General features: G+C 42.2%; 2 protein-coding genes across 4 annotated transcripts in view; one reads left to right on the top strand and one right to left on the bottom strand.

The window, feature by feature from the left end:
- LOC139756274 (uncharacterized) overlaps positions 1-26,917 on the top strand; it is a 490,501-nt gene that overhangs the window by 134,793 nt on the left and 328,791 nt on the right. For both annotated transcript variants that reach the window (XM_071675503.1, XM_071675504.1), the window contains one exon: positions 10,715-10,811. In XM_071675503.1, coding sequence (XP_071531604.1) covers positions 10,779-10,811 — 33 coding nt within the window. In that variant the 5' untranslated portion in view covers positions 10,715-10,778. The remainder of the gene's footprint in view (positions 1-10,714; positions 10,812-26,917) is intronic.
- Positions 1-26,917, bottom strand: part of LOC139756275 (zwei Ig domain protein zig-8-like) — a 369,804-nt gene that overhangs the window by 153,353 nt on the left and 189,534 nt on the right. The window lies entirely within an intron of this gene.

Genomic DNA, 26,917 nt, shown 5'->3' with positions numbered 1-26,917 from the left:
GGGTCAGAGTGTAATCTCAGGGGGTCAGAGTGTAATCTCAGGGGGTCAGAGTGTAATCTCAGGGGGTCAGAGTGTAATCTCAGGGGGTCAGAGTGTAATCTCAGGGGGTCAGAGTGTAATCTCAGGGGGTCAGAGTGTAATCTCAGGGGGCCAGAGTGTAATCTCAGGGGGTCAGAGTGTAATCTCAGGGGTCAGAGTGTAATCTCAGGGGGTCAGAGTGTAATCTCAGGGGGTCAGAGTGTAATCTCAGGGGGTCAGAGTGTAATCTCAGGGGGTCAGAGTGTAATCTCAGGGGGTCAGAGTGTAATCTCAGGGGGTCAGAGTGTAATCTCAGGGGGTCAGAGTGTAATCTCAGGGGGTCAGAGTGTAATCTCAGGGGGTCAGAGAAACAACGACTCGTGTCGCATTACCCGGACTCGTGGAGGGAGGACGATTCTCCGTCTTAAAGTCGAGCATAAAGAAAGCAATTCTTGAGACAGACGAAGACGAAGAAAAAAAAAAAACTGACCGAACCGTTTTGGTGGAAATCGTTGAGTGGGTAATTATTGTGATTCTCTTCAAAGTTCTCGAACTGGACTTCGATATATTCTTTTTTTTTCCTCAGTGATTGGACTGACCTGAGACAAAAAAAAAAAAAAAAAGTTTTGAGTGCTTCTTTCCCCAGGCATTCCTTCCCTTGAAAAGTCTTTCTTTCACGGAGTTTCCTGTATTTTGTACAGTACTTTTTCCCCGTGTATTTTCAAGTTATTGCATGTACGGTTGTCTGGGCTGTAACAAGTGATGATGATAGTAACTGTTGGTCTTTTCATTGTTCATATTTGTCGTACTATTATCACCATTTTTATTATTAGTATTATTATTATCCTCATAATTCTTGTTACTATGATCATTAGTTTCGTTATTATTATTATTTATATGAATTCTTTACGCTAGAATATAAAGATGTTGGTTCATGAAGGGAAAAAATGCCCTGAGGGTTAGGTAACTGCTAACGAGAACAGGTTTCCTTAACAAGGGAGTTTTCCTCGAGAGGAAAGAGATGAAATCGCCAGCGAGGAGGCAGAGTGATGGTCATTAACAAGAAGGAGTTCATTCCAACAGAGTAAAGGAGCGAGACGATAGGAAGAGGGATGTTACCCCAAGAGTGTGGACGAGGAGTGGAGGCCGTGTATACTGTTGCATACAAATGACGCGGGTTTTGATGGAGAGTCGAACTGGGAACTGTGGGGCAGTGGAGCCCTGCGTTCAGGAAGCTGTGAAAAGGAAGGAAATTGAATCTGAATACCAATAATGGGCTATATTGCTATGTGTAGGAAAGAAGAGATAGAGAGACATGAGTTATACTGCTCTCTGTGGGAGAGATATGGAAGAGATTGCTATTTCGAGAGACGTAGGAGGTGCGTGCGTTATATATCTGGGTGGGTGGTAGAGGCCTGGGATGTATTGTGGGTAATGTGTGGAAGTTTGTGAGTGGATACGAACATGTAAAAGTGATAGTTATTGGTCGATTGAGGAGGTTGAATCGCTCTTGAAACAGAAAAGGGCGGTGTATTGACACCATCTGCAGGGAAGAAGTTCAGATGATTGGGAGGAGTACAAGGGAAAGAGGCAGAAGGTCATTAAGAAAGTAGTACTTGAGCTGAATGAAAGTGGACGGATGAGAGGTGGGTCGAGAACTGACGACTTCGAAGAAAATACGAAAAATGTTTTGAAAATGAACAATGTAAGAGAACAGGAGTGAAAAATGTGGGCTATAGTGAAGAGACCAGATGGGGGAAAGGTATGAGACAAAGAAAATTTGAGAGAAGAGGTAGAGTAAGTGTTCTGAAGGAGTGCCGAGTGTGTTAGATGACATGGAGGTGGATGTGGTGCGTTTGGAAGGTGATGGTGTGCTGAGTGAGAGAAGCGTGGCGAATGAGATGGTGAAAAGAGAGGAGGTAGGGAGAGCCTTGCACAAGATGAAATGTGGGAAAGCGTCAGCAGTTGATGAGATTGCAGTCGAGTTTCTCAAGAAACTGGGTGATGGTGTTGTCGAGTGGCTATTCAGGCTGATCAACGTTTGCATTACTCATGGTGGGCTGCCTGAGGACTGACGTAGTACATGTATAGCGGGTGCCCCTCTGTAAAGGCAAAGGGGACAAAAATAAACTCTCGAGTGGCGGGTTAAGTCTGTTGACTATACATGTTAATGTCTACAGGAGAGGGATTATTGACAGAGTATCAGATTAAGGAGGAGCAATGTGATGTTAGGAGAATTAGTAAGTGGATCAGGTGTTTGCCTTAAAGAATGTGTGTTTAGATGTTGATGTTGACACAGACAGCGTTAAGAAGTGAATTTAGAGGATTTCAAGGTTGATATTATGTTGCCAAGTCTCTTGATGTGTGGGATTTTGTTACGTAGCCAGGTTGGGTTGGAGGAGCCATTGAGGACTTGGATTACCATTAGAATGAAGTGTCGTGTGTGAAGTACTGATTTGCTGTAAGGTTCTGTTTGCAGGATAAGTCCTCAAGGTTACAAATGAGTTGTGAGTATCACAGGAAGCGACTGATTGGAAAACAGTTGTGTCGTGGTGGATTTTGAGTACATTCTTCCTGACTGGCCTGTTAAGAAGTGTGAGGTATTAGTGCTAATCGTTCGGTAATGGTTCATGTGTTGCATTGTGTTGCACTGTGTCAAGCGTGACTGAGGCTCTGAGGTGTTGCAGCGTTTGTTGTCCCAGTGTTGGGTGTTCGTGTTTGGGGTTCGACTCTTGTGTTGGTGTTCGAGTGGTACCGCGTGTCCGCAGTCGTGCTTCTTTTGTTTCTTTTTTTTTCTTATGTAAGGCAGTGATGTGCTGTGGAATGAATGTTTGTTGTAACTGTTACTTCTGATAGAGTATTGTTCTTTGTTTATTGGGGGCTTGGTAAAACTGGTATATATATATATATATATATATATATATATATATATATATATATATATATATATATATATATATAGAGAGAGAGAGAGAGAGAGAGAGAGAGAGAGAGAGAGAGAGAGAGATTTCCATTGCTGCCAACCTTTGTTTAAAGCCACGTAGAACAGAAAGAGAAAAACATAAGACACCTTAATATTTACCATGTCTTCATACCAAGAATTATATTTAGATTGTTAGAAAAAAAATAATACGATGACCTCAAGAATATGAACGTAAGTTAAAAGATGTTGCGACTTGGGGAAATTATTTCTCACAGGAGAAAACTAAGTTCAGAAAAGAAATTTTCCTAAGTGAGGCATAAGTCTCGATGCTGGGATGAACTTTGGAACTTAAATAGAAATTTAAGTTGTGGGGAGGTCAGGTCAGGAGACTGCTTTTGCTTAAAGGAATTCGGAGAATTTAGAAAAAAAGTTAATGTGAAAATTGTATATGGCTGTAACTTTTATTATCAGAATATATGTATTATAAAACAAGATGCCGTATTCAGTACTTGATTTTGTAGGACTGAACAGTGGATAATCTCACAATATCCTTCAATACTTTGAATTTCATTTCATCATGAAGCTCTGTATCATGTGTACCGTTTCCGTTTTCAATCTCCCCGTAACCACGAGCAGGCGGAGTCCGGTAACACCTGAATATATATAAGAATAAAGGAAGCAAACTGACTAGAAATTAACCAGCCGTCTACTATGCCTCTCAAAAATTGAAAAGGAAGTTGGCAAGAGAGTGTGGAGGAGGCATCAAAGTAGGGTACCTCCCCCTGATGGAGCCGATGGCACGCCCCCTCTCTCCTTGTGCTATAAGGGCTCACCTGAGGGCAGCTAAGCCCCCTTCCCCCCAATGGCGCCTAAGGGGGCATGAAAGACTCTCGGGGATGTAGGTAAGGAGGTGCTAAGGGAGGCCCCCTAAGGGAGATCCCTAAGGGAGGGAAGAATTATCAGCCATAATGAAGAGATACTGAACTCATCTGATGAGGGCGTTCGTTGGTGGTTGATGTTGGGGGAGGATGTTATGTTGAACGCATAAAGACGAGGGGTTGTCCTGTATAAACGAGGGGAGATACGTGGCTCAGGGGTAACGGAGGGAAGGTTCTGCCCAAACGATGAGTTTTCCTGAAGGCGAGAAAGTTCGTTCAGTACAGTCAGTGAGGGAAGTCGACCTCAGTTCCTCATATGAGGAGTTAGACCGTGAGGAGTTCTTCTGTGTAAACGTAGGAGAATGTTAAGTGCTCTTATCTGAAGTGGAGATGTCCCACTTTGCAAATCTGAGCCAGCAGCAGACTCTGCTGCACAGCTCAAGTGGAATCCCCTCCACACGTATTACACTCCCATCCACACGGATCCCACTCCCTGCTTACGTGTAACTCACTCCACTTCCTCCTTCATAGGAAAAAGTCTCCACAAAACACCCTCTCAGAGGGGAGATCTTCAAGGGGGTATTAACCCCCTGTTTTTCCATGTTATATTATGCGACCCTCCCATCTGCTCCTTAGTGAGAATGTAGGGGTACTTGTCGCCGTTTTTATTTCGTAGAAGTCCCCCTAGCGGCCTCCCTCGGGCAGCCCCGTAGTGGTTGCTGTAGAGGCCCTTGCAACGGCTCTTTTTGTGGCCCCTCAAGTAGATTTTGTATTTTTTTTTGTGTGTGTGTGTCGAGGATTCCGTATTGTCTGCTTCTGTATCCTCCGTCATCCTAATAGTTCCTTGGTGTGGTGTCACTAGCTCTGTAGTGGCTCTCGTAGCTGGAGCCTCAGTGGTCCTTGTGGTAGTGGTAGCTCTTTCGTTAGTCCTGTAGTGGTTTTGTCTCTCCTGTAGTAGGGATGTAGTGACTCCTGTCGTGATCATCACAAAGGCATTTTTTTTTTCTAGAGGCTGTAAAATGACTGACATTGGCCCATCTGGTGATTCTTGTGGTGTTACCCTCCAACCATCTTCCGTTTCATAGTTTGAGCGACATGGCGGGGGACAGAACACACCCTTATCATGACCATCTTGGGTTGAAAATGAAATGGGATATGAGGAAAAGAATGAAGAGTTTACTTGAGCCGCTCTCGTGCCTGTAGACCTGGAACTTAAAGGTGAAAAGGTTACAGGGAGAATATAAGACGAAACCAGGAAGAGAATTCCACAGTTTAGTTGTTCGAGGAAAGGAGGAGGTATCATAATGGCCAATCCTTGTTTGCTCCTTTTATTTGAGACTTGAAGCACTACTTGGAATGTTCCTAAAGTAGCTCTCTTAAATGGCGTCGTTACAGCAGGACAATAGCTCTCATCATGTCCCGGTAGTGATTCTCTCATCGGATCTTCAGGTACTGCAGGGAGGTTTTGTCTTGGCCTTTAGGAAGGCTTTTGTAGCTGGCCCGCCTTCGTGTGTGCTCTTTGTGGGTCGGTGAGCTGCTGTGTGTGGAAGGAAAGGCACTTATGTGTGTGTAAACCAGCAGAGGATTCCTGTGACGAGAGAGGTAAGGGATTTAGGACGAGAGAGAGAGAGGAAGGGCGTCCCCTCTGTGGGATCTGTACAGCTTATTGATGACTCTCATTCGAGTAGCGAGTCTGTATGGGTGTCTGTGATCTGAATTTCAGCACGGAACTCTGGGTTAAAGAGGTTGATGCATGTAGACAAGGGACACTAAATGACGGATACGAAGCGGACGGCAAGTTACCAGACGTAAGGGAGCCTGATAGATGATGAGGGAGGTAATTCTAAATTGGGTTTGGTCAGAGAGGCCAAGAAAGATTAAGACTATAGATGTATGGAGGAAATATTTCGGGTGAAGCCGGACACGGTTTTCGTGAAAGATAAGATACTCGCTGCAGAAATAACAAGAGGGATTGAATTAGGAAAGAAGGTAAATAACTTGAAAGCGTTTTAGCCAAGGTCAGAATTACGTCTACGTGAGAAACACATGTTTGTAGATAATCTAAAAACGATTTTATAAAAAATTATTCCCTGAGGTTTAGAAGCATCAAACGCCAGATGCTCAGCATCCTCCCACATTACGGTGGCTGCATGATCAGATGTGATGGTTGACTTGGTAACCTAACCAGGGACGAGGAAGTGTGTGGGTGCGGTATACTCAAGAGAGAGTAACAGTTAGGTTAATCCTGTTACTAAAGAGTAAGAGTCTGTAGAAGAAAGTAACAGGAAGTAGGAAAGTAATAGTGTGATATCTTTACATCAACAGTCGTTCTTTCGTAGTTAAATGATAACTTTAATAACCTGCAAAGATAAATTATCCACTATTTTTAGTATTTAGTCAGAGGTGCGTGATTTAACCTTTAAATCATCGCAACCCGACGGCAACTGGCGAAAATAAAGCCCAAATTAAAAAGACAAATAGGTTCCTTAGAAAGACAAATTGCATACGTGAAGAGATGAATAGGGTTTATTCCTATCTCTTTATTCTTCTTTATCATCAGCCACTGTCTCGAAAGGTTAATTGGGAAGCGTAAATATTGGGGCGTTTAGGGAAGTTGGTCTAGACATGGTTTATGAGATTGCATTGCGTACGTGACTCATTATAGTACATGCAGTGGTGACTGGTGATAGATTATAGTACATGCAATGGTGTTTGGTGATAGATTATAGTGTTGTAGTGGTGATTGACGGATTATAGTGCTTGTAGTGGTGTTTGGTGATAGAATATAGTATTTGCAGTGGTGATTGATGTCAGATTTCATTACTTTAAGTGGTTATTGATGATAGATTATGTTACACTTAGTGGTGATTGAAGATAGATTATATAACTTGTGATGATGATTGATGATAGATTGTGGCACCTGTAGTGTTGGTTGATAGATAATTATCATAACATCTGTCGTGGTGAGTGATGATAGATGAAACCACTAGTAATGGTGGTCGATGATGAATTATTATAGCATTAGTAATGGCGATTGATGATAGATTGTAGCGATGATTTGATGACTGGAACACGCAGTAGTGAATGATGAGAGATTATACCACCTGTAATGATGATCTGATAACAATCATAGCACGTGTAATGATGAATAATGATAGATTATATCACCCTTCCCTACATGGTCAGTCTGCACCCACATATAATGTCTACAGTGAGTTTTTCTCTGTGCTAAGATTGCTTCTTAGTATTTGTGTGTGTGTGTGTGTGTGTGTCTGTAGAACGAATCCATGCATTTTGTAAACCTAAATATAGATGTTAATCCCACATTTTATCTTCCCTTCAACTGAAAACATAGATAAAACATGATAATTCTTATAGATGACAGGAAGGTGGATAGATGAAAGGTTGAGGAATGATAAAATGCCTACCCAACACAGATGACAAAGGAATTTGATTTATAATATCACTTGTTACACGCGTACAGTTTATAAGATCTCTCTCGACATCACATTCCTTCTGGCTCTACAGAGGGTGATTACATGTATTAACTCCTGGAAGATGGTGTCAGTGTAATTATGTGCAAGTCTTAAGTACTGTAATTACATAACGAGTCTGCCAAGTTTATACAAGGCGAGGCTGAGGTGTGGTGATTGGGGAAGACAGCTTCAGTCCTGTGTGTGTGTGTGTGTGTGTGTGTGTGTGTGTGTGTGTGTGTGTGTTTCAGGGGGCCAGATATTAATCATGCAGTAAGGCAGATTCTTAATGTGGTTGTGTCTCATCATTTCTATATGATTGCTTATTGGATGCAGGTGGAGATTGAAGGAGAGAGAGAGAGAGAGAGAGAGAGAGAGAGAGAGAGAGAGAGAGAGAGTTTCGGCGTATGGAAACAACATAAAGCCACACAAACCAGCAATTAACTATATTCTCATAATGATGAGACCTACTCCACAGAACACACTACTCCACAACCCGGTTGTATACTATCCATATACAACACCTGACGAAGTCTTCTTCCTTTCTTTAATGAGAAGTACTGATTAAGATGCTAAATTACGGCAGTAATAACCGGCGCCTTATTGTTAAACAATTACCTGAGAGCGAACGAGAGACAAGGTCCTCCCATCCATCCCTCTCCCAGGTAATTAAATCTAAATGTAGTGAGGAGGTTGCGAGATCCTTAATGTCTCTTATCTCTTCCTTAATCAAAATGAAATTATACTGAAGACGCAGGTTTGATCACACACACACACATATATATATATATATATATATATATATATATATATATATATATATATATATATATATATATATATATATATATATATATATATATATATATATATATATATATATATATATGTGTGTGTGTGTGTGTGTGTATTTAATGTACCGTGGTGCTTAGAGATTGAAGTGTCGTGCTCATGGGTGCTGCTTTTAAGTTCAAGGGTTCACCACAGTCAGAACATACAGTTTATTTTACAGAACTTTAAGGTAATAATACTCCTGTGTCTGAAACACACTTTCCAGGCCTTCACTGTAAGCAAAATATCGACAGTACTTTTTAAGAAAAGACTCTGGCAATCCCCTATCGGCCCTACTGCAAAATATCTACAATATTACTCACTGTGAGCTACTTGTTAAACCACCTAGGAGAAAATATCGAGGGAACCAACTGAGGATAAAATATCACAACATCTGAACCAAAATATGGGTTCTGTTGGGAAGCAGGAGATAAATTCCACAATACCTTTCCTGCTGAAATATCGGACAGGCGATTCAGTAACGATAGGGATACTGTATATATATATATATATATATATATATATATATATATATATATATATATATATATATATATTTTTTTTTTTTTTTTTTTTCAAACTATTCGCCATTTCCCGCATTAGCGAGGTAGCGTTAAGAACAGAGGACTGGGCCTTTGAGGGAATACCCTCACCTGGCCCAATTCTCTGTTCCTTCTTTTGGAAAATTAAAAAAAAACGAGAGGGGAGGATTTCCAGCCCCCCGCTCCCTCCCCTTTTAGTCGCCTTCTACAACACGCAGGGAATACGTGGGAAGTATTCTTTCTCCCCTATCCCCAGGGATAATATATATATATATATATATATATATATATATATATATATATATATATATATATATATATATATATATATATATATAATAGCCACAACTTTATCTTCATGAGAGTATGGGAGAGGTAAGGTTCGGCATGTGCGCAATAACTGCGATGAATTACTAAACAAAGAGTCAGTAGTCTTACTCGCTTCAAGAGAGCAACACAATAATGTTACCAGAATATCAAGACGAGCCGAAGACGCGCATCTTGCCATATTCATACTATCATATCTCATTATCGCTGTGTAGTTTTTCCTTTCCTTATGAAAAAAATATCTAAAAGTGCCACAATCTCCAAACCAAAATATCGACAGGCGTCTTAATAAAAACGTCGACAGATTTTAAACTAAAATATGAAAGGTTACCACAATACCTCCTCTGGTAACGTAGTATCGCAAGTATTACAATATCTAAACAAAGGCTCTTCGAAAATGAGGGCCTGAAGCATGGTATATTTGAAGCTTAAACAAAAGCCTTAAGATAGACCAAGAAAAGCCCCGCCATCGATTGCCACGTTGAGAGAAGTCACTGTGAAGAAATGAGTGAGAGTAGATTACACCAGTGAGAGAGAGAGAGAAGGTGGGAAGGAGTGAGAGAGAGAGAGCGGGGGGATGGGGGGAAAGAGGGAGAGGGAGAGAGATGACAAAACGTCTGGCAATGTTGCCAATAGACGACCGTCTCTGGTGATGAAGTGAACCCTGGACAGCACAGGAGGACATGCCGACCTTTTCATCTTGATTTTCTCGCCCTCTGCCACGGCTCCCTCTCCCTCCCAAGCTCTCCTCACATCCCCTCCACCCACCGTCGACCCCATCCAAGGACCAGCTTCAACCCCTTCAGCCAACCCCAACCACGATGACAGACGCAAGAAATTGGATTCTCTTGGCAAAGGGAAATGGCCACATCTATCAGGGGAACCTTATCATTGTTTGGCGTTTCCGGTAGGGGAAAAGCTGCCAGGATAGGGGAGTTAGGGAGGGGGGGAAGGGTAAGGGGGAGAAGAGTCCCAGGATAGGGAGGGAGAGAGAGGGGAGGGGGGGATGACCGTCAGGAGAGTGGGGGTGGTGGTGGAAGGAAGGGATAAAATGTGAAGGGTTACGTGGATGTGTGTAGGAAGGACAGATGCCAGACGACATGATGGTCCCTGACGAGGTTATCTGTTGGGGGACAGTGATGTAATCCTTAGTCCGAGTCTATAGAGACACAGTCAAGATAATCCAGCAGAAGGCACCTCCCCACTCCATCCACCGCTCCCTACAACACAACACCACACAGCAAATGGTTGAGAAGAAGCCATGTAGTGTACAGGAGAAAACACTCCTGAATTTTTTTTTTAGGAAAGTGTGAAGCGAAATCGCTAGCAACATGTTCCAGTGATAAGATTCAAATATGAAAAAAAGAAGGGGTTAAAGCATGTGCTTCAGAAAGTTTCTTTCTTGGACAAACTCATTGACTGAAGACTAGTAACAGTCATGAGTTAAAGGTATTAACAAACTTGGCCTTGTAACATCTAGTAGTATTTTGCTCTAGTGTTCTAAACGTCTGCAGTTGAAAAGTAAAAACCCTTTGTCCATGTTTGTGTTACATCTTGTCTTTAATTTCATGCCATTATTTCTGGTCATTAAACCTCAGTCTTTTATGAAGAAATTTCCAGCTTATGTTGTCGACAGCATTCATCATTCTGAAAACTTAAATATAACTGATAGAGCGTTAATTTGAAGCTCAGATCTTATCTTCTCTTTTCGTAACTTTGCAGATCTCCAGCTGCCCGGCAGACTCCTCCATTCCTGCAGCGATATCTTGAATATATCCACGATCGGATGTGCTACTTGTCGACTTCTTTAAAAATTCAGGTAAGATTGTCATCCATGTGTTCGGATTTATCTTTATCTAAATATTTCTGGTCCACTGAGCTCTAAATGTTATGTATAGTGTCGTTTTCTGTCCATGTAAGTTATGGCATCCAAGGTAAGTTTTCAAGAGTGAATTCATACTCTTGTTTTATAAGGTAGTCATTTCTATACTCTCGAAGGTAAGATGTCATTTTCGTTAGAAGAGGTAGCACTATTTTTTTATATTGTTTGTTCCTTATAGCCTTCAAGAATTCTTTAATACTCTCCTTTACGCTGTAGGAAATCCTTTCATCCAATTCTTTGTCTTACTGACATTAATTGTTCTTCCAGCAATCTCTTGGTGATCTTATGAGCATCCAGTGATCCACTGGAGTCGCTATCACTTCACATTTCGTCGACGCATTTCTTGTACGTTTAAATCTTTAATTTGTTTAGTTATCCTTCCCCAGCAAATCTTTCATCACTCCTTTTGTTACTATTTTTGAATTTTCCGCTTCCAAGAAGTATTTCATTTTCAAAGATGTATCGTATTTTTAAAAACCGTGTGTATGTCTAAAGGCTTGATCCAGTTTCCAGTACCATGATCCAGTTTCCAGTACCTTGATCCAGTTTCCAGTACCTTGATCCAGTTTCCAGTAACAGTGTCCCGATGCATTTTATCGAAGCTAACCTAAAATCAGATATCAGTGTTGTTGTTGGTGGACTCGAAGCAAACTGGAGACAAGCAGTGCATCTGGTCATATTATGGTCACTGTTACTTGACTTTTAGTGATACGGAAGCTTATCAGTTCGACATATGTGGAGAGGACTGTTTAATGTTATCTCGCATTTGGTCTGGTTCGTTATGTTCAAAAGGCAACCTTCGGTCAAATACATCATCCATAGCTTGCGCTAAGTCTAATGTATTGTTGCCTCGCGTTGGTTCAAGGATCATTTGAGTCTAACATCAACCTTCTGTTTTCGTACTAGGGTTGTTAAAATCTCTCACAATCATTGCTTTCATGCTTTTAAGTAGAGACTTTCTTCGGTATGTAAAGTTATGAAATCTGAACTTCATTGTTTTGGGTGTCTGTGTACAAGTAGAACGGTTATCTTCAGTTGGGAGGATCTGAAGTTGAAGTTAAGTGGAAGGATGTAGGGGTAGAGGGGAAAGGGAGGGTTTTTGGATTGACAGGGATTGGTGGGGTCTAGGGGTTGAGGAAGGGTGGGGATCTGGGAGTACAGAGTGGAGGGGTAAAGGGTAAGGGGAAGGAAGAGGGAGTCGCAGCTGCGGGTTAGGACGACGAAATGAGAGGTAGACAGACAGACAGACTGGAAGAATACTAACGAAAAGTAGATAAACATATGCGTCATTTTTATCCAGTTTGATAAAAAATACTTCAGAATGGAGAGAGGAGCAGAAGGGAAAACATAACTCTCTGATCAATAACCAATCTCCATCATTCAGAGGAGACGAGAGGATGGACGTGAGGAGAGAAGGTAACAAAGAAACTGAATTTGATCGTCGAGGGAAAAAGTGAATGGTAGGGTGCGGCAGATTTAGAAATTGAATTAGACTTTTTAATGGCTTCCTACTGGAGGTCTGTGCCGGGGGGGTGTGACCGCCCGAGGGGACTCTATTCCTCCTCACTGGACACCGTTGGTTTAAATTCCTGCAGATGAATCTCTCTCGTGTCTTTATTGGTGTATTTCCTTTGTAACTCGGACAAAACAGCAAGCTAGCCTCCATGTAGCTACACACAGGCACACATAAAGTTGGGATAGTCTAGGATGTGTGTGTGTGTATGTGTGTGTGTGAAGACAAGATACATAACACAGGGTTAAGAGACGAGGTGATGCGAATGTGAAACTTGCTCCCCGTAACAGACAGTAGTAATCACACAGGTCATTATGGACATCATACAAGAACTTGATAGAGAATGTTCAGGAGATGAGGTCCTACGAGTGTAGACTCCCTCTCCGTACAGTACAACTAGGTGATTACAAGCCTTCAGGCACGTAGGCACACCTCATGACCCTCTCAAACACAAACAATAAACAAAATCTGTGAAGAACAAGACATCTCACTCGGGAGATGTTACTTCCAAGTCCGAGACAGGCGTTTAACGACAAATCCTGTTCGTTCGTCCATCAAATTGGTCGCCAGAGTCCACGATCGCTATCAGTGTTCGCTCCATTGGTCCTCCACCAAGGGTTTAATGACTTATCAACTGTTTGATTTATATTCTCCTATCTATCCCGAGACGTTTTACGACAGAGGCGGGCCAGATTGGAGGGGTCCTAAATTGTTCCATTGGTGGACGTGTTGAAGGTAGTAGAGTGGCCCATCTAAGTTAAATATGAGTGTGATCCTTCGTGAAAGTCATTTTCGGTGATTTGGCGGGAAATTAGCGCCATCATATCCACTGCTTAATTGTTATGAGGTTCTGTCCAGGTTAAGGAGTCCAGCTGGTTATCTTGTGCTCTCCTGCTATAGTGAGGAGTCTGGTTATCCTCGAGTTATCCTGCCTCGGTGAAGAGTGTGGTGAGCTTATGTTATCCTGCTTTGTAAGGGTCTGATTGTCTGGTGTTATCATTTATTTCAATGAGAACCAAGGTCATATGTAGTTATCTTCCCGTATGTGATGAATCTATTATCTTATCTTGACCTAATGTATTAACTGACCGAGAAGTAATTCTTCATCTTAACCCCATGGAGTTTGTAATTTATATATATATATATATATATATATATATATATATATATATATATATATATATATATATATATAATATTAGCCGTTCCATCCTTCATTGCTTTATTTGTTTCTTTGAATATATCTATTTATATCCTCCTGCACAACGCACCGTTGGGGTAAATTCACATAAATTGCCGGATTGTGTTTCCTGGACCCTCTTCCATCGTCCCTTCTCCCATTTCATAAAGATTTAATGTGAATATCATTCTAGACATTGCCACACTGAAATGGGTCTCTCCTGGGTCCCATATCTAATGGCGCGATTCGTTTTATAAGATCAAGTTTCGAAGGGAAATGTGTTTTAAAATACGTCATGTGGGTAAAGGCAAAAATAATACCGTCTTATTTTTCAATTTGTTTGAGGATTCCGTCGCTTGATGTGGCCATCACGCTCTTGAGTGACGTCACACTTTGTCTACCGTAGCGCATGACGTGAACGATCACTGACGTCACACTTTGTTTACCGTGGTGCACTGCGGGAGGGAAGCCCTGACGTCACGCTGTATTTACCACGGTGCATTGTGGCCGCGATCAGTAGGAGGGAGGGTCGGCTGGGGGCACACACACACACACACACACACACACACACACATGGTGGATGTAAATAGCTTTTACCCCAGGAGTGGGCCGGGCCGGCTGCTGCTGCGGGTCCGACTTTATCGAATCCCAGGATGGAAGACAATCAAATCAGGCCCCCCCACCCCCCCACCTAAACCCTCCCCCCCACCCCCACCTACCCCCGTACCTTCCAGCGTACCCTGGAGGGCCGGGAACTTCTTCCAGACTTCTTTTTCCAGTTCCATTACTCGCTGGTGTAGTTTTAATTCTGGTCGACTCTGGGTATGGTGAGGATAGCGTAGATTCCTGGGCGTGAGAAAGGAACCACGCTTCATGATAGTCTGCGAAGGTTGTTGCACACACACACACACACACACACACACACACAGGCAGGGGGAAGGTATTCGCTGATCATTCACAGATCATGGCATGGCTCGTCCGGCGGAGGTGTAACAAGTATAACTGTCTCATTTGCATACACACCTCAGAGGGGTGTGTCTGGTGAATACAAGGTCTCTTCTTTATTGGCATTTAGTAAAAAGGAAGATCTCTTCAAGCCCAGTCTAATTTCATGGGCTGTTAACTGGGATGAAGGAGGAATTAATGGTTTGAATGCAAGAAAAATAAGATTATATATATATATATATATATATATATATATATATATATATATATATATATATATATATATATATATGAAGAGAACGTATATACATATAAACTCTTCAAGGTAATTCTCTTTGAAATGGTATGTTGCCTATTTTAGAAATATAGTTACTATAATTAAAGCAGTTATTACGTTGACTACCACGTATAGCACACACTTTTAGGAAACTGTAGTTTTGTTATGTATGCAGTCTTGGTGAAGATATTAAAAGCAATTCGTCAAACACAGATAATGTTGATCGCTCGTCAGTAAATAAGATTACCTGAGGGTAATCCCTCTAGTAATCTTAATCGTTGGGATTATATCCGTGTAGTATGTTGCAATTAATATAATTTATTGAAATGCTTGAGACAAAAAGAAAAATATAATCACCACAACGTATAGTTGCCATATTACCATCAACGGTATTTATGTGGGTTACTGGGTCTAAACATAGCAAGAGAGGGACGCTCGGAAAATACACCATTTTGACACACGTGCACACCAACACTGTTGTACCCTTATGAACAGAGTAATGTATGTCTTGCACTTAGAGAGAGATAAGGTAAAGTGAGATTCTTCAGAGATAAGACAAGGGCAGACGCTTCTGGGTTATGTTTGTGTGTTCGTCGTGAGAGAGACTGCTGAAGAATTATACACCAACACAAACTAGGGGTGTGAACTGGGTCCCGGTGACGTGGACTGGGGTAGCAGGTACCAGTGGCGAGGACTGGGGAAGCGAGTACTAGTGACGTGGACTGGGGAAGCGAGTACTAGTGACGTGGACTGGGGTAGCGAGTACTAGTGACGTGGACTCGAGTAGCACGTGCTATTAACGAAATCTGGGATGGCCATCAACGCATGAAGGTGTAGAGAGGAGAGCGATAATGGACTGAATAAGCAGGTACGAAAGAAGGGGAAAGATGGAGACACGGAAGGATGAACACCAGGAGTGGAGGCCGGTAGTGGGCGTATCGGTTCTTCGACCTAGACACACAAACTCTCGATATTATCTAACTCAAACATGGTAGAGCGAAGCGTTGTAACCCGAAAATAATCCTCCAGTTTTTGCCTGGCAGGAGAATGTGGAGAACAAACATTTTCGATGGTGTAGATAAGGATATACGAGGGGGGGTGGGGGGGGGGGGGGGAGGAACAACAGAGGCTGAACGTTGCAAGACTCATGTTGCATGATGAGTAATTTGAACAATTATTCGTCTCTGCTGTGTGTGAAATGATCGTCTTTTCCCCGTCTTCTGTGTCCATGCTTTTTGAGGTATAATAGTGACGTTTATAAAGAAACTCGGCCGAATTATGGACAAGTAAAGCATTGATAAAATCATTAAACATAGCCTGTGTGAAATTGTTTACTCTGCTGATAATTCTACAACCTTGCGTAACACACGTTATGTGTCCCAATGTTTGACCTACGTTACGCCATATACGATTTCCTTCATACAAGTGTCTTACCTGCCAGGGAGGTCGGTAGCATGTAGGTCCCTGCCACGTAATAATAAGTAGCTTTGGAAAAATGTTGTCATATATCTAGTTTGTGTATTCATATAAGAGTTGCAGTAGCGGGGGAAAACAGCGGGAACAAAACGTTTTACAAAGATGAGGGAAAAAGCCGTGCAACATGGCGCCTTTAATCAAGAGAGATGCATATAAAGTTAATCCTTTCACGACTTGCAGATTACACACAGCTCTTGGTACGCAAGCCATGTATTTGTATACATACATTCTTTTTTCAATGTTTCCTTTGTTTTGCGTGAGTCGTTGGCCCATGACTTATGCAGGTCAATTCAAATGGCTTTTTCCCAAATTTCTTGTTGGAAATTGGCAGAACAGAGATAGGTTTATAGCCAATAGATAACTGTAGAATCAGATATTGTTTGGGAATATTGCATGGCAAAATGGGGAATTCGAAAATACAAATATGGTATGTTATCATAGGAATATTCTGGCGAATGTAGGGCATGTTATTCATGGCAGGAAGACCTCAGTAGCTTTAAGGAGTTTCAAGATTTCTAACCGAGATGTTGGACGTAGACAGACGGAAGGGGCTGGTGAGATTTTTGGAAAGTCTCTGTGAAGGTTTTCCTGAAAAGATTATCGGTGCAGATGCATTTCACATTTCATTCGGTCTTTTTTAATTCTTTAAGATCGTTCATGAACATTCAAGATCTTATACTTACACTTAACTTCATATCTTTACGTTCGTCTGTTCGTTTATCATTCATTTTATTTTCCTAGTATTTTGAATATAGAAGGATACGTTGTGGCCATCAGGGTATTTAGGATGATAGAACAGATGAGAAAAATGTCTAATTTATAGCCTTTATATCAGTGTTTTATATATATAGGTAAAAGAGAGAGTAGTAGGAACATTGTATTGCCTTATTCTGAAGAGTTGGGAGTATGGCTCATTCCCTCTCTAACTTTCTTAGAACCTTAACAGGACCACTTATCTCTCTCCATACCTCGTATTATCTCTCACCATACCACACATTATCTCAGTTACTATTTTTCTCTTTCTTCTCTCCCCCCTTTGATCACCAATTTTCCCCTTTATTCTCCATATTTCCCCTTTATTCACCAATTTTCTCTCTATACTCCCGACAGCTATTAAAGTTTACCCAAGGAGGCGCCATCGATTGTATCCATCCCTCTGTAGCGATAGTAATTGTTAATGGGGATGATTAGTGCTAGGGAGGTGCCGGACTGACATTACCCAATCGTTCGCCGGTGATTAAGGTCGGCTCTCCAGCGAGGCTGGACAATTGGGGAACAAATGAGACGGATCTAAGGACGTATTGTGTGTGTCAGGGAGAACCAGCGGGGGTTGAAGCTCCCCCTTGACTGAGGACGATGGCACAACGCCCGAGGAAGTTGTTACATGGCTGGAGCACGACCCCGGGAGTAATGGCAACGAAGATCCTACCGTCGTGATCAGTGATCTTTCCTTCGTACTGGAGGATGTCTTAGTGCTTAAGGATGTCGTACCGTTGTGCTTCAGGGGTTAAGTTGAGATCCAAAGGTGTGTTTGATGTAGAAGCCTGTTTAAAATAACCCCATCGAGGGACGCTTGTAGGAACCTACTACAGATGTCTTTGAATGTCCTCAAAGGTTTTCCCATCATGGTCAACAGAAGGAGTCTTTGTATGTGTTTCTGGAAGCGCATTGTCTTTCCAGGTGGGCATGTTAGCTTATGTGATGGTTTCAAAAGAAAACTATTAGTCAGCAAGTATGGAAACTTAGTGAAGTTTTCAGAATGTATCTGAAGATCATCTCTGGGAACTTCTTTGTGTCAGCTTCTGTTGGATGATCTTTAGTCAGATAGCTTCATTACGAGTGAACCCTTCCAGAAAACTCTGATAGCTAAAAACTTTTAAGATAAAATAACTGTTCCATGAAGTGGTTCTGGAGGTCTTCTGTCGCATATAGTTCGGCCCGAGACCAAACTGTGTTCATGTTCTGTTCATTCAGGCGGTTGGAGCAAGTAAATTCCACAACTGCCATTACACACGCACTAAAAGATTTATTAATTAAAAGATTATTGAAATGAAGAATAAGTCCCGTTTGTCATTTTTTAAATCATTTTTTAGGATAGCAGAGGACATCCGTTGACTTTTGAAAGGGCATTTAAGAAACATTAATCCCAATAAGGCTTTCTGCAAGCTCCTGGAAGGTTGAAGTCAAGAGCTTCATCGTGAAAATTTTGTTGGTAATTCTGGACGGACAAACATCAGAAATCCTTCAGAAGAATCTCTGGAAAGACGCCTTCAAGAACAGTCCTGCAAATACCTTAAGAGAGAAACTCCTGGAGAATGGTTAAAAAAAGAAGAGCAGCCATGATTATATAACCTCCTGGAAAATAACTTCCAGAACATCCATGATACATCTGAGGTTACCCACAAAAGATCTGAACTTAAAAGGAGACTTGTTGTGATGGCTTGTAAAAATCACTTCAAGAAGACCATTCCTTAAGAGGTTATCGCAAAAGAAGACCATTCCTTAAGAGGTTTTCACAAAAGCTCCTTACAGCAGCCAGCCCTCGTAGCGCCTCCTGGAAGACGTTCTTTAAGTAGCCTCTTCGTAATCTTCGGAGGTTGACCTTACAAAAAAATACGGTAGATCCAAAAGTAGCAACTTCGCATAACCCTGGAAGGAGGAAGACTTACGAGACGGCGACTTCTGGGTAAGAAAGAAACCTTCGCAGTGTCTGGAAGGAACACGCTGTGCTGGAACGCTGGTCATGGAGGTTTACCTGCAGAAGACAAACAAGGGTATTTGACAATTCCAGGGAGGACTCGGGCCAATTTATATCCCAGTGAAGAATGGAAAAATAACGAGGGGTTTCTCCCCTGATCGTCCCTTTAACTTCTTGGATTTTTCAATATCTTTCCCTCCTCTTCCTTTGTCTTGTGCTTTCCTTACTTCTTGACTTATCTTTTTCTCACACTTTGTCATTTGCTTTCATTAATAATCGTCCTTGTCCTCTCAGTACCTGTAACATCCTGTCTTTTCTTCCTGTGCTTAACTATTCAATTGTTTGTCTTTTCTCCGTTTCCGATCGTTTCTATCTATCATCTTATGTCGAATACATTTATCCTTTCTTATATAATTCTCAAACATCGTATGTGTCTGTTTCACATCTACTTTAATTTTCTTCTTATTTGTCTTATTTCGCCTCTCCGCATTGGCTAAATTGCCTTAATCATGCTTGTCTCAACTTTTACTCTCTCTCTCTCTCTCTCTCTCTCTCTCTCTCTCTCTCTCTCTCTCTCTCTCTTAACCATTCTCTTCTTTCTCTCTCGCAGCTTAAATGCTTTAGTCTTCCCAACTTTCCTCCAAGATCACTGTTTCTAACGTGGAAGGTTCTTGTTTATCATAATGCTTTGTACTACATTTCCGTCTTTCTAGTTAAAATTCTGTCGTTTGTGTCACGGGACATTAGTAGAATGTTGTACAGTCGTGATCAATAGATTCTGGAAGAGAGAGAGAGAGAGAGAGAGAGAGAGAGAGAGAGAGAGAGAGAGAGAGAGAGAGAGGCTGTTGAGCAGATACAAAATACGTGTAACCATGTGTGTGTGTGTGTGTGTGTGTGTGTGTGTGTGTGTGTCTTCAGTTTTTTTCAATTTTTGATTTTACAAAAATTAAGAATCCATCCAGTAATTTGGGATTCGTCTTAATACGACCAAGGGGGAACTGGCGTCCATGTACTTAACTATAATCACAGTTGTAATTAATCAAAAGTGTTGCTCATGATCCTCATAAAACGTTGACAGAGCCGTAATGTTGCTCATGATCCTCATAAAACGTTTCCTGAAAACATTAAGTGACAGAGCCGTCGTATAAATAGCGTTACAAATTACGAAAACTTTTTTTTTACAACAAATTACAATTTGCATTTCATGAGAGAATTTTTGTCATGAATAGTAATTTCCCGTTCTAAAAGTTAGGGAAAAAACACACTCCATTTCCCCATTCCATGTGGGGTCTCTTACCCTCATGTCAACATCTCATGAGCAGTGAAGTCTTAATGGGAAATGAGATTATTTGCCTTTCAAACGTTTGGAGATTTTATTCTTCTTTTTTTCCATCCTTTCCTTACGTGTCTGGGAAGAATAGTTTTCCTTCTGAAATATCCACTTACTTTAAACGTTTTGTGAAGGGAAGTTCTTCTTTCAAACGTTATGGTTGAGGGGGGGGAAAATACTATCATCTCTTTTAAACGTTTTGATTGTGGGGAAAAACCACTATCACTTCTTTTGAACGTTATGCTGGAGGGGAAAAACGCAACCGCTACCTCCAAGCATTTAGGTTTTGAGGGAAAATATTTACTACCACTTCTATTTACGTTCTGGCTGAAGAGGACGAAAATATCACGCCATATTTTGAGGGTAAACCAAACGAGAAGTAAACTGGAGAATCATATATTTTCGTTCCCCCTACATACGTTCAGTGTGCTACCCTTACCGCACGTTCCTTGTGTTCCTCCTCCCATACGTTCTGTGTGTTCTCTCTGCCTTGTACGTTCTTTGTCTTGCTGCCTTCATTAACCATCGTTCCGCCTAAGTGCTTAATCCGGCCGAGTAGCCAATTCTCTCAAGTACCCTATACGGCTAAACTCTCCAGGAAGATAATGCCTTAACTTAATGCTAACTTTCTAACTTCCTGACCCTGCCGGAGGAGAGTTAGAAGTGCGATTAAGTTGCGCACTCATCCCCCCGCCTCCACACACACTGGTCACCCCCCTTGCACGTCCTCCATAGTATTAGATGCTGTAGGGCAAAGGAGAGAGGCTTCCCAAGATGATGTGGAGTTGGATCTTGTTCGATGGTAAGTGTTAATCTGTTGGAGTCTGAAGGTATGGAATATTTGTCGGCGATTCTCTCTCTCCCTCTCTCTGGAAGTCTCTGCTGATGGAATCCGAGGTGCTGACTCCCTGGATGCATTACATCATGGAATGTTAAACGTCTTGACTTCCAGGATGTGTAAGCTTATGGAATGTTAAGTCCTGATTTCTTGGAAAATTAGATTGACTGAATGCTGATTCCTGATTTCCAGGAAGTCTCAAGTGATGTAAAGTCTTGATTTCCTGGAAGTCTAAGCTCGTGGAATGTTAAGTTATAATTTCCTAGAAAGCAAAGGTGGTGAAATGTTAATTCCTGATTATCTCATTGAAGTTTACGTTCATGGAATGTTAACTCCTGAATTCCCGGAAGTCCAAACAGGTGGAATGTTTAGTGATGCACTTTATGAGGTCAGAGATGGTTGAGTGGATGCATTAGGATGTAATATGCCAACATTAATCAAACAGTTAACTGTCACTAGAATGACTAGATACTTTAATCGCACTTTTAAATGTTTCCGGAATCACTTGATACATTTAAAATCCCAAGAGATGAGATGGCACGTGGAATGAACTTTTAAACTCTTAGGATTAATGCACTCGTGCAATGAGTCAGTCTGTACACGAAAGGTTTTGTGGGTGTAAGAGGCCAAGGCAGCAGCGTGTTGAGCTGCACCTGCACTGAAGAGCCTGATAACATGATGCATTAGGTAGTGAGTCTTAAGACCAGTGATGAGTTGACAGACGGGGCGTTGAGTCCTCGTGATGAGTGTTCGATGATGAATGCCTGTTGTAAACACTACTAGATGATGGGCGTAGGTGACCAGTGACATTGATGAGTGATGGAAGGTGAGTACGAGTGATGAGGGCAAGATGTTGGCATTGATGATGATACAAACTTACCGACGGTGAGGTTTTGTATCATCATCAATACACATCAGTGAGTCTAATCCCGTCAAGGAACGGCTCACTTCAAAGAAGACCATCATCTCCTGCTACTGCATGTAGCGCAGCCCTAAAGCAGCGACAAGGAACCCCGGAAAAGCGAGTCGCATAATGAAGTTCCACCTACCCCAGCTTATGGTGGGCATCCATTTATCAACCATCCTGAAAGGGATATATGAATTGGTGGGTTGGCTTTGAGCTGGCTGTCCGAACCAGGACTGGAGTTCCCGGTGGATGATACATAGCCAGCATCGCTGACCGCTGCACCACGGAGGTACACGTCATCATTCAACAGCAGTACCACATCCAGAAACCACGTCGCTCATCATTTAGGCAAGAGTTTGCAACGTTTTTCACGGTCGTAATTATCTTTTTTTTTTTTTTCAGTGTGCGTCTGTGTTTTGACACCACCAGTTGTAAAGGTTGGGTTCCTTAACTTTAAAACGAAAAACAGACGTGAAATGAACTCTAATCGTATGTATTCCTGCAACCACTGTCACCCTTTCCTATAACACATATATTCCCCATTCCTATAACAGGAGTGCTAAAGCCACGCCCACCCGTAATAGCCTTGTCTGACCCCTACCCATCAATTTCGACTTTTCCCTCTATTGACATATACTCGCTTGAAGGACGTGATAATGAAACATGGCGTTGGAAAACCTCGTATATGTTTTATCAATTAGGTGTCCATTCTGCCCGCCCGCACGGCCTTGTGCCGCCACCTGAGAAGGAGAGAAAATAAAGGCGGGGATGAGGGAGGGGCAGGGGACGGACTGCGTCAGTCTACCCATTACCGCTTGGAGCATTAGCGTCTGGTGCAAGGAATCTGGTGTGTACACACACTCTCTCTCTCTCTCTCTCTCTCTCTCTCTCTCTCTCTCTCTCTCTCTCTCTCTCTCTCTCTCTCACATATGTCGGAGGTATTTAGAGTTTAGTGGAGTCGGGTCTAATTCTCGGAGGCTGATACTTTCCACGTTTTCTGTTACTATCTCTCTCTTCAATGTTTGGTGTGTCGATATTTTTTTTTCATTTTTGTTTGTTTGAAATATAGAGAAGTTGCGTTTATTCCCGATGGTTAAGATTTGTTTATCTTTGTTTTCTGTTGTTTTTTTCCACTTGCTTATTCAGTATCCTGTTTTTGTTTTTGTTTGTTTTTTACATCTTGTCGATATTCTGTGATTGTCCCGGATGGTATGTGTGTCTTTTCTCCTTACTTCGGTTGTTGCTGTTGTGCTGGGTGTTGTGTATAGCCTGGCCTTTTGTTCCGTTAAACATACTTGCTCCTTTCTCTCCACTCTCTCTCTCTCTCTCTCTCTCTCTCTCTCTCTCTCTCTCTCTCTCTCTCTTCTCTCCCCTCAAGTCTTGACGTGTGCTGGGCGTTGATCACTTGAGCTGCGAGATGTGCCCCAGTCAGCCTTCTGAAATGGGATGGTTTACTGAGACTCAGAAAAGGTTGACTTATTCATCCCCACGATAGAAAATAGATAAGGGTTTAGAGAGGAGCCTAAGATGGAGGGAAGGGAAAAATACAAGGAGGTTTGAGTCTAGGATGGAGGATGATATATATATATATATATATATATATATATATATATATATATATATATATATATATATATATATATATATGAGGAAACAAGGTAGTAGAGAGATTATTAACTAGCTAAATAGATAGGTATAGATTTATTATTACATAAAATCTCTCTCTCTCTCTCTCTCTCTCTCTCTCTCTCTCTCTCTCTCTCTCTCTCTCTCTCTCTCTCTCCAATCACGTGTCACCTAAATCTCTCATCCATCACCCAGACGTACACTGATGGATGACCTGACCACCAGTAACTAATGGAACCCAGTTTCCCGGTGCACACTACGCGTTCTTCAGCGCTCCATCACCCACTTAACCCAATGCACACTACCCCCTCCCCAGTCTCCGTTACTCCTAGTAACCCACTACACACTACCAACCACTCCACCTACCAACCACCTCGTTATCAATACACACTACCTACCCACCACCTACTAACCCAGTACTCCTCCCTCCCCTGTTAACCCTGCCATTCTGGTCAAAGATCTCGTCGCAGGTACTGGTAGGTACTGGTAGGTAGAGAGGTATCCTTCACTCGTAAGTCCGTCTCTCGCTTTCAAAAATAGAAAAAAAAACTTCAATATTTCCCCAAACTCTCCCACTTAAATTAAGACTTCAGAGAATATTTTACCGTTTTCTCTGCCCCTCTTCCATCACGGCTCGTATGGTAATTAGCATTTTTTTTTCATCACTTGTCTAAGAACGAAATATTTTCCAGAGTTTATCCTTTTTCCGTCATTGACGTCAGCTGTTAGATGAACCATAGGTATTCGATAATTGCATCAGTCTATTGGTTATTTTTCTGTTTACTATGTTTATTTTTCTACATATTTTTTCATTACTCTGGTCAGGTAACACATTTCCCAGGTCGAGTAACACATTTCCCAGGCCGAGTAACACAGGCATCAGGTCGAGTAACACATTCCCCCAGGTCGAGTAAGTAGCAGACTCTTCAGGTCGAGTGAGCAGAACCTCGCCTCCCCCCCTCCCCCCCTCCCCCCTCCCCCCCCCCCCCCCCCCCCCTGCACCATCATCAATCTGTCTATTATCTTCTCCTCAGAGCCCCACCTCCACCCCCCCTCCCCTCCCCCCTCCACCCCAACCCACCCCCCCTCTTCCATCAACTTTCCATTAACTTCTTCCCATCAACTGCTGCTCACCTCTCGTTCATCACCTCTACAACACCCGTATTTCATCAGGTCATCACCCACTCCCCTCTCATCAGGTACCCTGTAATCTTACGTGCCCCCCCCCCCCCCATCCCCCTCTTCCCCAGTGAAATCTTAGACCTTCTGTAATCTGTCATCTCCAGTATGACGACGCCGCCTGTAATCTTGTGTGTCCCCATACAGATATCATGCGGCTTGATGTCCCTCTCCAAGTCGTGTTTGACCTTCTGTAATGTACGGTTCCCCTAAATCTTAGGTCCTCTGTATTCTCAAGTGCCCTCCAGTAATCTCAAATTCCCCTAAGTTTCAGGTCCTCTGTAATCTAAGGTCCCCTACAATTTCAGGTAGGGGACGTCTATGGTCTCGGTTCTATAATTTCAGGTCCCTGTAATCTCATGACCCCTATAACTTCAGGTCCCCTTCATCTTAGTTCTTCTGTTTTATGAGATCTCTGTAATATGAGGTCTTCTTATCATTCTCTCTCTCTCTCTCTCTCTCTCTCTCTCTCTCTCTCTCTCTCTCTCTCTCTCTCTCTCTCTCTCTCTCTCTCTCTCTCTCTCTCCCACACACACAGATACTGAGTTATCTTCTTTATCAACTCCACACGACCACGTACACCAGAATCTGTATTATTTCCCCTACCATTTACACCAGTTTGCCTTGTCTTTCATCACCTTTATGCACGCTGTTAATAAACCATCTCAGTTATTTCCTGCAATATTCACTCTCCCTGCTAACTCACCCTGCTTCTCTTTTTTTCTATCAACTTTCATTTCTGCCTCTTTAGCAGGCAAGTTGTAACGAAATCGTTTTATTCTTTACTTCTTATCTTGCTTACGAATCTTCTGTATCACTTTATATTTATTTTTCCATCTCTTTGTTTTAGTTGACATCGTCTTAATCTTCCCTGCCTGCTGTTAGCAGGTCTATATTGTTGCTTTTATCGTCTCCTAATTCTTATTTGACTTAAGCCTCCATTTATTCTCACAGTGAATGACCTTTCCATCTCTCACCAACCTACTTTCGCCAACTGTGAGTTTCTACTTCCATCAGCTGTCTATTCCTACTTTCATCAACTCATGATTCTGCTTTCATGAACTGTACATTGCCAGTTTCATCAACACATGTTTCATCAACTCTTCATTACTATCGTCATCAGTTGTCTGTTTCATCGGGCGACAGTCCAGCAACCTCCCTCAACTCTCAGCTGAATCATCACTTCTCTTTCCAACCCGTTGTCAACTCTGTGCCTCCTCCCTCCTTTCGTCAATTTCTCCATTATGTTCCATCATCAAAAACCCATTATCTTCCTCCGTTCCATTCCTCCATCACCACTAAGTCATCAGTTCTCCATTATCTCTCTTCCTTTACCATTTTATGTCTTCCTGAATTCTTTAGCATAATAGTTAGTCTCTCTTTTCTTACCTTCTTATCATAGCTAATTCATCAGGATTGTCACTGCTCCCATTTCATCAGTTTCCCATTAGGTCTTATTCCGTTTTCTCGTTATAATCCTGCATTAGTCTCCCATTAGGCCTTTCTTCATCACCCATTCGTAATGGCTTCCATTCCGGTCCTTTCAGACAGCTTTGTATTACTCCTAGAATATCGTCAGTCTTTATTTCTCTTCTTGTTTCTATATATCCTCATGTGTCCTTGTGTGTCACCCTAAGAACCTTTCCACTCTCTCTCTCTCTCTCTCTCTCTCTCTCTCTCTCTCTCTCTCTCTCTCTCTCTCTCTCTCTCTCTCTCGTATCTTTTCCTTACTCATTTTCTACACACACACACACACACACACACACACACACACACACACACACACACACACACACACTGGGGCCTTGATGGATGGCTCCTCGTACAGGTATAGGAGGTCTTCTTCGTCACAGTGGAGTGACCTGCCTGTTGATGACTCCCGAGCCACCGCCTGCTTCCTCCCTGCCCCAGCCCCGGTATTACCAGGGGAGAGGAGGTCTCCCTCTCTACTTCCCGAGACTCTCTATCTGGGGGTTTACCTCTGGGGTAAGAGGGATTGGTAGAAGGTGCCTTGTCCTCTCACATCTCTTTCTCTGACCCTTTGTCTGGGGTTTGTTTCTGGGGTAGTAGGGAT

Source organism: Panulirus ornatus, chromosome 21 (genome assembly GCF_036320965.1).
Source record: "Panulirus ornatus isolate Po-2019 chromosome 21, ASM3632096v1, whole genome shotgun sequence".
Classification (NCBI taxonomy): domain Eukaryota; kingdom Metazoa; phylum Arthropoda; class Malacostraca; order Decapoda; family Palinuridae; genus Panulirus; species Panulirus ornatus.
This window is presented reverse-complemented; position numbering and strand designations above follow the sequence as displayed.